The sequence below is a fragment of the Felis catus genome, chromosome D2 (assembly GCF_018350175.1).
Source record: "Felis catus isolate Fca126 chromosome D2, F.catus_Fca126_mat1.0, whole genome shotgun sequence".
Lineage (NCBI taxonomy): Eukaryota > Metazoa > Chordata > Mammalia > Carnivora > Felidae > Felis > Felis catus.
In genome coordinates this window covers 34,309,708-34,320,577 of record NC_058378.1, presented here as the reverse complement: position 1 = coordinate 34,320,577, position 10,870 = coordinate 34,309,708, and the positions used below count along the sequence as shown (strand labels likewise).

General features: G+C 44.7%; 2 protein-coding genes across 2 annotated transcripts; both read right to left on the bottom strand.

The window, feature by feature from the left end:
- Positions 1-1,183: 1,183 nt before the first annotated feature.
- On the bottom strand, positions 1,184-2,455 carry CHCHD1 (coiled-coil-helix-coiled-coil-helix domain containing 1). The gene is made up of 3 exons (XM_003994066.5): positions 2,293-2,455; positions 2,051-2,169; positions 1,184-1,485 (listed from the first exon to the last, which is right to left on the bottom strand). The coding sequence occupies exons 1-3, from the start codon at positions 2,414-2,416 to the stop codon at positions 1,372-1,374; spliced, it is 357 nt and encodes a 118-aa protein (XP_003994115.1). The 5' UTR covers positions 2,417-2,455; the 3' UTR covers positions 1,184-1,371.
- A 3,947-nt stretch (positions 2,456-6,402) lies between these two features.
- On the bottom strand, positions 6,403-10,866 carry FUT11 (fucosyltransferase 11). Its single transcript, XM_011287333.4, has 3 exons — positions 10,014-10,866; positions 9,269-9,894; positions 6,403-7,657 (listed from the first exon to the last, which is right to left on the bottom strand). The coding sequence occupies exons 1-3, from the start codon at positions 10,719-10,721 to the stop codon at positions 7,510-7,512; spliced, it is 1,482 nt and encodes a 493-aa protein (XP_011285635.1). The 5' UTR covers positions 10,722-10,866; the 3' UTR covers positions 6,403-7,509.
- Positions 10,867-10,870: the final 4 nt, after the last annotated feature.

The following is a 10,870-nucleotide window of genomic DNA, read 5'->3' as shown; positions in this document are numbered from 1 at the left end:
AATACTTCTTTATTTACACATTAAGTAAAGTCCAGCAGCAAGGGTAACTACCATAATTTTGAAGCTAGTGATAGGTATAAATGATATTGAGGTACCTGCAACCTACTATATGAAAATATTATAATCTCATATAGGTATTGCTAATTGATACTGTGGTTTGTTTTCCATGGTCCTAACTGAAATGCTAAATTTCAGTTGTGGTTAAAGATAAAAAATTTTTCCCATCCACATCCACAGACCTCCTACTGAGAATCTATTGACCCTAGGTTAAGAACTCCTAAGTCCAAAGTGCCTAGGTATTGAGCTTCTTCCTGTAACTAAAAGCTTCAGCTTTCAGAACAAGGCAACTGCCCAGTGCTCTACCCATGAGGTCTGAGGACTATTGGAAGAAGTAGCTGTGTGGGTCAGGGAGGCAAGACCACTTCTTTATCTTAATAATTATCCCACTGGAGCCTTAGAAACCCCACTGATCTTTGTCTATCTAATGCTGCAAGGTATATAGAAAAGGTTAAGTGAATTAAACCTGGAAGGGCAGAGTATATAAAATGCCATACAACTGTTTCTAATATCAAAGGGTCACAAAAGTTAATGCCTTCAGCAACTAGGTGGATAACTTAATGAGAGAAGTGAACAGGTGATACACAAAGAAGATAACTGCCAAATAAGTTTCAGTTTCACCATGTGGAAGAGGCCAATGGCCAGGTCCCTAGAGAATGGAGACAAAAGATAATCAGCTCTACTTGGTTACTGCCATGCAGGGATAAGAAACTGGTGTTTACAGATCCTTTTATTTTTTTAATTGAAAGCTAAAAAGGGGATTTTTTTAAATGACATTTTTCCTATTTTTGAAGGTGATCGTTTAATTTAAAAACTAATTTCCAATTGTGTTGGCTAAATAAAATACATCTGCAGTTCATCAGTTTGTGAACTTCTGATTATTCTGTGAGCATTTTGCAGGGACTATTTTGCACAAAATGGGTACTCACTAAATACAGATGATACCGAAAAACTCTGCATATAGGCAGACTTGAACATCCTTATTGCATCCAAAGGCAAGGGCACTAAATGGTGTAAGGACTTCAAAGGCTCCTCGGGCAAATCAAGAAGCAAAGAACTTCCAGAATCTAGGGAAGGATACAGAGTTCAAGTATGGAGGGAGAACCTAATCTACAACAAAGGCCAATTTATCTTCAGAGGATTTTATTTCAAAATAAAGCATAACTTCCACCATGACAATGATTCCAAAGGATGAAAAAGTGTCTTGCCTCCTTTCACCCTGCAAATAGCGTGTGGCAGTGCAAACGTTTCCAAAACACCTACACATAGTTCTCAGTAGCTAACAGTCCAGTCATAGAAAATGCTTCTTCATTTTCAACTGACATGAGATTTGTTAGGAAACCTCTGTAACAATTTATTCAGTTTCTTGGGGGGTAAGCCCCCAGATTCTCCCAACGTGTCATGGATTGATCTCATCTTTCGCGCTGCCTGAAAAGACAGAACAAAAACAAAAATGACAGCTCTTAAGTTTGTCCTGACCTAGGCCAACAGTTCTCACAATACCAGAAAGCACACTAATACATTAACCAGCCTGGAAATAGCTGTGTCATCTTCCCAGTCCCCTTTCAACAAAGGGACTTGAGATCTACAGATGACTGTATGACCTGAAGCTACCATGCCAGCTAGCAATTAATTCTAGGTTAAAATCCAAACAACCTGCCTTTCACTATCTATCTTTAGTTCTATTTCAGACAATAATATCTATTTGAGCAGCACGCTAAATTTTACAAAGTGATTTTTTCCCGTGTAATTTCCCTTTATGTAATACAAAATTCTGTAAGATATTAATATTAACCTTATTTTACAACTGGTATAGCTAAAGCTTAGAGCAGTGAAACAAATCGCTCAAGATCACAATGCCTTCAAAACCACAACCTTTTCCACTTGGGCGTTAGTGAAATCATCCCCACAACTTTCCTTGCCTTGTATAATTGCTTGTATCCCCCCACCCCCCATTCTCTCCCAAGATGACACCCTAAGAGCCTTCTGTCACCTCGGCCCTCGAAGCACAATCGAAGAATTCCTTGATCTCTTTTCTGCACGCGTCGTCGCGGAATTCATTCTGCTTCCAACATGCCATCATCACCGACATTTCTGTGATACAAGTCGCCTCTGGAGGAGCAGAACGGGAAGACCCTCAGTCACCCTTACCTTATCTTGTAGCCCTCCCACCCAGCCGCCCCGTTCATCCCTCGGACTTCTGCTCTGGGAGGCTCCTTGTCTCCAACTGCTCACCGCCTCTCTCCCGGCGTCGTTCTCCGACACGATTAGCTAGGATGAGCGGCTTGTTGGGCTTCAGTATAGGTTTCCGTGGGTTTCCCAGCCGCGCTAGCCGACCCCGCAGGCTGGGCGTCGCCATTACGCACCGAGCTCCCGGCAGGCTCTGCGTCCCCGTGCGTGACCCTGCGTGACCCCTAAGAGCTCGACGAGGCTTGGCGCGCAGCCTGCCGAAAGCTCGGCTGCCTGCGTGCTTGCTTTTCTTCGCCTAGTAACCCTGCTGCTGGGTTCGGGCACCGGTCGTTCAAGACCTGTGTGCAGGTTAGGAGGAGAGTCTTTGGGGCTCGTGTGCTGACCTAGGCCGCTCCCGGCCCTGAAGTCTGAGGGCGGTCTTAGGCCGGAAACATCCAAGAAAGGGCTCGATTAATGGACACTCATTTATCGTGGTAGCTGGCCGAACTCGAGGGTGATTGACAAAAGCAAGAGCAGAGGATGGGACCGAATCAAAACATGAGATCTTAAGATGTTAGGCTGGGACAGACTATTATTATGTTTTTAATAAGTCTTCAAGAACTGTTGGATTTTACTACCTTTAAAACCACCCCGAAGCCATAAAGAAAAATTATGCTCATATAAACAGTAGCGACCACTTATATATCGTTTCTTCTTTGTAATGATCTCACTGGGTAGGGTGAAGTTTAAGCGCTTTGGCATTCATTGTCTAATTTAAGACTCTTTCCAATCCTGTGAAGATGCTTGGTGGTATCATTCCTATTATTAGACTTGGCTCTTCAGTTGTGATGCCTAGGTTCATCAGACTTGGCTCTAAGTGACTTTTAGGTGTTTACAAAAGGCACTTCAGGGGCACCTGGGTGGCCCAGTTGGTTAACCCTCTGACTTCATGATCTCAGGTCATGATCTCATGGCTGGTGGGTTCCAGCCCCGTGTTGGGCTGGAGCCTGCTTCAAATTCTGTCTCCCTCTCTCAAAAATAAATGAAACATTCAAAAAGAAACAAACAACTCAGTTCAAAGATGTGCCAAGGATTCTCAAGGCATTTATAACAACTTCAAGAAATGTTTCTGGTAACGGAAGCATAACTTGAGCAAGCTTTTAGTTCATAAGATGACTACTTTGGAGGAGCAATATGTATTTGGTTGTGTAAAATTTAGTGTGCTAAAATCATTTATCACAGACGTTTAATCTTCCCATTGATCTCTGCATGACTGGTTCTTTTTCTTCTGTTCTCAGTTCCTGTCAGAGAGGCCTTCCCTGACTTCCCATATCTCTCCATTATCAAGCTGTTTTATTTTCTTCGTAGCACATATCACAGTCTGAATTAACTTGTTCATTTAATGTGTGTTTATGGCCTCACTTACCACCGACACCCATTTAAAATGTAAGTGCCATAAGAGACAGGACCTTGTCTTACTGAATTCCTAGTACCTAGAATAGTGATAATAAATACTTGTTAAGTGAACAAGTGTTTCACATATTTTTCCAAGTCTCCAAGTGTATCATACTCAGCCCAGAAATATAAACAAGCAGCAGACACTGTTTAAAAAGAAGCCATTTATTATACAAAATGAAACCTGAGATTATAGGATATTGCAACACATGGAGTAATAAAGGCATCAGCCCCATGCTCCACCCCCAGTCCAATAAAACAGATTCCTAATCAAGCACTTCTACCACCAATAACCCCAAGCCTGCTGCTGTTGACAGAGCAAACTGAGCCCCAAACCAGAGAAAATTCACATTGTTTGCTTTCTCTTCATATTGGTTCTGCTTGCTCTTGTGGAAATGTAGCACCTGGCTTATCTTGCTCTTTTACGAATACTTTTATGGTAATAGGATTAAAGGAGAACGTCTAAAAAGCCCTGTCCACAAAGCAGGCCTGAGTCTCCAGCCACAATCATTCACAATCATTCAACAACTGGCCCATTTTGTACATAAAAGTGCCCACTTTGTACATAAAAGGAATGCCAATCTGAACTGGTGTCATTAGGCGAGGTAAGGATGATTCTACATTTTGCATAACCATCACTTACCCTTTTTATTGCACATAAACTTGAGTCCTAACCTTAGTTTGCATTTGAGTAATGTGTATTTTGCACTATATATCAGCACCTGCATTTAAGTAGATTGGAAGTTTAAGAGCACCTGGGTGGCTCAGTCGGTTGAGTGCCCGACTTCAGTGCAGGTCATGATCTCACGACTCATTGGTTTGAGCCCCACATCAGACTCTGTGCTGACACCTCAGAGCCTGGAGCCTGCTTCATATTCTGTCTTCCTCTCTCTCTCTGCCCTTCCCCAACTCACACTCTGTCTCTTAAAAATGAATAAACGTTAAAAAAAAAACAAACTACTCCAAAAAAAAATAGATTTCAAGTTTAGAAATCAGAGTCCTGAATTTGACTTTTTGTGGGTCTACATTATACCCAATTTTAATAGTACATTTGAAGGTCTATCTTCCCCTCTTGTGCTTTTCTGCAAAAGCCCAAACAGGTTAAGCAAACTTTCCATGCTGTTGTGAGGGTATTTTTTACTAAAAAATAAAATGAAAATAGAACCATTATGACCGTGAAATCCAGTCTAAATTAGAGCTCTCCTTGGCCACATCCTTAGATGTCACAATATTAAGTGTGGGACCCTAGTTGTTGAAGCACCTTACATACATAAACACACACACACACACACACACACACACACACACACACACACAAACACACCTGGTTGTAAATTAGTGTATGTATGTGTATATATATAAGTACATATACATATTAATTTATAGATACACTGATAAGCTATAGAATTTCTTTAGTGATAATTCATTAATACTACACATTACAACCAGAGTAGCTCTAAGGTCCAAGGTATTTCTTGTTCCACTGGCCCTGAAAAAACTAATGGTCTCCCTGCCCTTTAAGCTTTATTTTCAAGCCACAGCAATATAAAAGTTTGGCTATATCCCCAAATCTGCCTAACAGCTTTTTACTGAACCAGCCACTTGTGGTGGCTAACTCTTGCCTCACCTCTCAGCCCCTTGACATCAAGGGCAAGTAAATGTTATAAAAAATACAATTCCAAAGAACCATAATACAACCCACCAGGAGTTTTGCTTCACCACCAACATAAGTCTTGCCTCACCTCTCAGCCCCTTGAGTTTAGGTATGTTCCATCAAAATGTAGTCTCAGTAAGTACTATAAAGTTGAACAGAAGGATATCAGTAATAGAATGAGTCAAGTTGGAATATTCATCCCACATGAACTGAAAAGTGCTCCATAGTATGAAGTAATTATTACAACTGTATTGCTGGGCTGTTTTTTTCCAATGTAATTTTCATGACTCTTTGGAGGAAATGGGACTTTTGTAGCATTTAAAAATAATAAAATATAGGGGCACCTGGGTGGCTCAGTCAGTTAAGCAGCCGACTCCAGCTCAGGTCATGATCTCTTGGTCTGTGGGTTCGAGCCCCATATTGGGCTCTGTGCTGACAGCTCAGAGCCTGGAGCCTGCTTCGGATTCTGTGTCTCCCTCTCTCTGCCCCTCCCCCATTTGCACTCTGTCTCCGTCTTTCAAAAATGAATAAACATTAAAAAATTTTTTTTAAATAATAAAATATAGAGAAGAGTTCATTAGGCAGACAGAAAAGACCAAAGACCTATAAAAACCTGCAGTTTGATTCACCCTGGTCTATTTTAACATTTAAAAATCATTTAGGGGCACCTGGGTGGCTCAGTCGGTTAAGCAACTGACTTCAGCTCAGGTCACGATCTCACAGTTTGTGAGTTCGAGCTCTACATCAGGCTCTGTGCTGACAGCTCAGAGCCTAGAGCCTGGTTCGGATTCTGTGTCTCCCTCTCTCTCTGCCCCTCCCCTACTCATGCTCTGTCTCAAAAATAAATAGAAACATTAAAAAAATCATTTAAATATTAAATTTGTTTTTCTGCCATCATTTCCAGCCATTGTCTCTATCTCTAACCTAAAATAGAGCAGGACAATTCATTAAATTGACATGATATATATTAACTACCGGATCTTTCTGTTCATGAGATGAGAAAGAATTACAGCTATTCCCTAAAAAAGAAGCAAACCAGCAGTAAGCAAAGCTTACTGTCAAAAAGCTGTCAAAAATCTACAGCCAGTTTAATGTAGAGGAGAATGAATGTGGGGATGGTGGCATCTTCGTCAGATTACGGAAAACCAGGAAAGAAAAAACCATTAAAACAATTTTTTTAATGTTTTACTTTTGAGAAACAGAGAGACAGAGCGTTAGTAGGGAGGGGCAGAGAGAAAGGAAGACACAGAAACTGATACAGGCTTCAGGCTCCAAGCTGTCAGCACAAAGCCCAACATGGGGCTCAAACTCATGAACTACAAGATCATGACCTGAACCACCCAGGCGCCTGAAAAAAAAAAAAGTTAAAAAGTTTGACATCAAGAGCAAGTAAATGATGTAAAAAATACAATTCCAAAGAACCATAACACAACCCACCAGGAGTTCTGCTTCACCACCAATGTAACCATTTATAAAGCAGGAGATGAAAAGAGATTAGGAAAGGTATTGAATAGGTGCGCCTGGGTGGCTCAGTCAGTTGAGTGTCTGACTTCGGCTCTGGTGGTGATCTTGCAGTTAGTTCATGGCTTCGAGCCCTACATTGGGCTCTGCACTGACAATGCAGAGCCTGCTTAGGATTCTCTCTCTCTCTGCCCCTCTCTGACTTGTGCTTTGTCTCTCAAAGTAAATTTTTTTTTTAAATGTAAAAAAAATAAATAAAGGAAAGGTACTGAATAATAAAGAGTTTAAAGAAGAGCACAGAAATTTTAAGACCCTACTAAACGTGGTCCATTTTACCCATTCTTAAGCCAAGTACCAAGGTGTTGTTCCAATCACAGTTAAGAGGATGAAATGGCTAGAGAAAGATGCAATTCTTTAAAGATCCTGTTGAATCAGCACTTTAAAACAAGTGGGTGTTTCAGGCTTCTGTTTTCCATTAATCCAAGAACTAGAGGCCTCCATCTCTCATTGAGGAGAGGCCCTAATACCACAAACTGAGACACTGGATACACATCATTAGGATAAAATATCAGTGGATATAACTGGAATTCCTTGAACTCATAATAAGACAGTGTTCGTTAAGGGATATGCAGCAGATGCCCCTCATGTCCCATGGTAGAATAAGGACTTCCATCTCCTTAACTCTACCAATTTTAAGGCTCTTGCAAGGATAATTAGAGATTTTGGTTCCTTTTCATGAAGATCTCATGTAGGTAGTCCCAAAATTTCCTCTGCTTTGTCTCATTGTTGTGGATCATGGCAGTGAGAGCTTCCCCCTGGTCCAGACCTTGCCAATAATCTTGCAGCCACATCTCCTTCCAGCTGAAACATCAAAATGGGAGTTGGATTATGGAACCTCTGCACAGCTACAAGTCCTGCCTTCTGAAATTTTAAGCAGATATAGCAGTCTCTGGCTAAGACAGGGCTCTGCTTTGAAGGAAAGGGAATGTGAAGTAAATCTAGTAGTCTAGTAATAGTACAGGTGACATGCTGCAAACACAAATCTATCACACATCCCACCCCCAGTGAGTTAAACTTCCTGACTTGCCCGCTCCTGGTTCCCAAATGTGGTGGGAGTTTAGAAGAAGGCAGGGCAGTGAGGCAGACTATGGAACCAAGTAGTCTAATATTTAGATGGTTACCTTATAAGCTGCAATTTCAATAATCAAAATGAAGGTGCAGTGCTATCCAAAGTCTAGATAAAACACATTTTCTTTTTTTAACGTTTTACACTTTTTTTCCTAGTAAATCATAATATGTTCAGCATAAACTAGAAACAAATTATTTGATGGAAGACTCCATTCCCAGAATCAAACTGTGCCAGCAGTATATATAAACAGCCCTCTGCTGCCATCCACTGTGCAAGTTAGTCTCTGCAGGCCATTCTAGCAGTCTTGCTTTATTAAGCTTAATAATCTTTTATCACCTCTCCCCAAACAGGTGTGGTTTGCTGCAAGTGGCTTCTGCATTTTCCCACCCCACCTCCCGTGCTGACCTTGTTTCCCAATGCACCACTTTCTGCCACCTACTGCAGTAGCTTCCTCACTTCTCTTCCAATCCACACTGCCCAGCAGTGTTTATTCTATCTATTGAAAACATTCCTTCCATTCTGTTTGGGGTGAACATATAATTTATCACCCAAATCAGGGTACTTCTAAGAGTGAAAGGAGGTACTATATGGGGCACCTGGATGACTCAGTTAAGTGTCTGACTTCAGCTCAGGTCATGATCTCACGGCTCATGGCTCATGAGTTCAAGCCCTGCGTCGGACTCTTGTGCTGACAGCTCAGAGCCTGGAGCCTGCTTTGGATCCTTTCTCTGGACCTCCCTCACTCACACTCTGTGTCTCTCTCCCTCAAGAATAAATAAACATTAAAAAAAAATTAAAGAGTGAAAGGAGGTACTATTAATAATTGTGCCAGGTTAATAAATACAAACCCTACTGCAGACAAACCTCTCTCAAAATACCCATGTATGTATTGCTCATCCCCAACCCCAACATTTCAAAGATGCTAAATAAACAGCTGAGTTCGTTTTCGAGACAGTCCAACTCCTAAGCCTGGTATTCAGGCTATGTATAGCCTGGCCTGAGTTTATCTGCCCAACTTTGTCTCTCCCTGATCACTTCCCTAAACAGGCCCCCTCTGCTCTGGTTGAAGCCTTTTTTTGAATCACTATTGCAAACATTGCTCACATAAGCTAATTTTCATAGGTTGTTGCCCTGAATTCCACTTTGCATCTTTTCCTGAGCTTTTTCAGGAATTAGACTCTCCCAATTAGACTCTTGACACTTTAAAGGCAGAGTAAGCCCATGTCATAATTTCCCTATACAACAATCCCCTCAGCACCTACTTACTGCTAGTTCACTGCCCACAGTGAGCAAGTAAGTAAATCGCTTGATTTGATGGCCACAGGGACCCCAGCTATCCTTACCTGTCATTCTCAGGAATCTCTTCCACACTGCCAAATCCAGGTGTGGGCACTGGGCAGTCCATGTGTGAGGGCTGGGCAATGTGAGGCTCAGGGACAGGGATGTCCCCAGGAGAGGCTGCGTGTGCTTTCTCGGCCTCCAGCCGAGCCAGTTCATGGTCACAGACAAAACACTCAAAGCCATTGAGGTAGTTAGGCAGCAAAGGATCATTCACTCCCCACTCCCGATACTTCAGACTATCCAGAAGGAACTGGTTGGTGATGCCCCCAGGTTGTTTGTATGCCAGATATTTCATATATTCCTCATCGTTCTTGTCCAGAAAATCAATAAATTCTGCCAGCTTTTGAGGTGACTCAAAGTCATCAATGAGGATGATGGAGTGATTGTTGGGCATCCAGTCCCTCACAGAGGGAGAGCCGCGATACACAGGCACAGCACCAAGATGCATGGGGCGCCACAGCTTCTCTGTCATGTAGTCGTCACAGATGGCATTTTCAAGGGCCAAGTGGAACTTATAGCGAGACAAGAAGGCCAAGAGCTCTGGATCTTCGGTGGTGGCTGTGGCTGTGTCCTGTAACCGCGGAGTGGGCAGCTCCCGATTTTGTAGGCATTTCCCGTAGGAGTCCACCTGTTCGGGGTAGAATACCGCCGTGAAGTGGGTGCGGCGAGCCGACCTGGACACCCGGGGTCCTGGCCTCCGCCCCGCGCGCCCCCCTCAACCCCCAGGCCCGCCCCGGCCCCACCCACCGGGATGTAACGCATCAGCTCGCGCACGTAGCGGTCCCGGTCCGCAGGCACGTCGCAGTGGGACTGCAGATAGAGCAGCGGCGCGTAGCCGCGTCGGCGCCACTCAGCGCGCTCCTGTAGCGGAGGCGCCGCGCGGCGCAGATAAGCGGTCCCGGGCAGCCACTGAAGCGGCAACGGGTAGTCCGAATGGCGGCTGAACGTGGCAGTAAGATTGAAGAGGCGGATGCCCGGCCCGTGGCTCAGCAGGAAGTTGTTGAGGGGCGACTCCTCGTGCAGGAGCGCCCAATTCTGATGCGCCAGGCGCGGCAGCGGCGCCTCGGAGGCTCGAAAGTCAGTGCCGTAGAAGAGCAGCGCGCGCGTCCGCGAGTGCCCCCGCACCCGTCGGTCCCGGGACGCCACGCACGCGCCGCGCGCGCACTCGATGCGCTCTGAGTCGCCCGGGAAGTGGGGAAATAGCCCTGGGCTCCACCACAGCAGCACCGGCAAGTCCACGGCCTCCTCCCTCCCTGGCTGCGAGGGCCCGGGACTGCGCGCCACCCCCACCGCGCCCAGCGCCGAGGGCGGCCGGAAAACTGCACCATCCCACGGCTCTGCCCAGCCCGCCTCTCCGCCGGTCTCCCCCTGAGCCATGGGCCCAGAGCCGCTGACCGCACAAATACTAAGCACTCCCAGGGCAGCGAGCACAGCCCCGCTGCTGCACGCCGCCATGTCCACTGGCAGCTGCCCCGCTCCCCTCCCGGCAGCATCAGGCCTCCGCCCCGCAGGGAGTAGCGACCTGACGAAGTCCTACGCCCATGGTGCGTGTGGCGCATGCGTAGTTCTGCTCAGCCTACCACTTCCTGGGAAGTGCTAGGCCT

Coding starts and splice junctions, on each gene's coding strand:
- CHCHD1 (XM_003994066.5), bottom strand. CDS start 2,416: ATGGCGACGCCCAGCCTGCGGGGTCGGCTAGCGCGGCTGGGAAACCCA. Junction 2,170..2,292: donor ACGACGCCGGGAGAGAGGCG/GTGAGCAGTTGG, acceptor CTGCTCCTCCAG/AGGCGACTTGTATCACAGAA. Junction 1,486..2,050: donor ATTGTGCTTCGAGGGCCGAG/GTGACAGAAGGC, acceptor CTGTCTTTTCAG/GCAGCGCGAAAGATGAGATC.
- FUT11 (XM_011287333.4), bottom strand. CDS start 10,721: ATGGCGGCGTGCAGCAGCGGGGCTGTGCTCGCTGCCCTGGGAGTGCTT. Junction 9,895..10,013: donor AGCTGATGCGTTACATCCCG/GTGGGTGGGGCC, acceptor TACCCCGAACAG/GTGGACTCCTACGGGAAATG. Junction 7,658..9,268: donor GAGATTCCTGAGAATGACAG/GTAAGGATAGCT, acceptor TTGATGTTTCAG/CTGGAAGGAGATGTGGCTGC.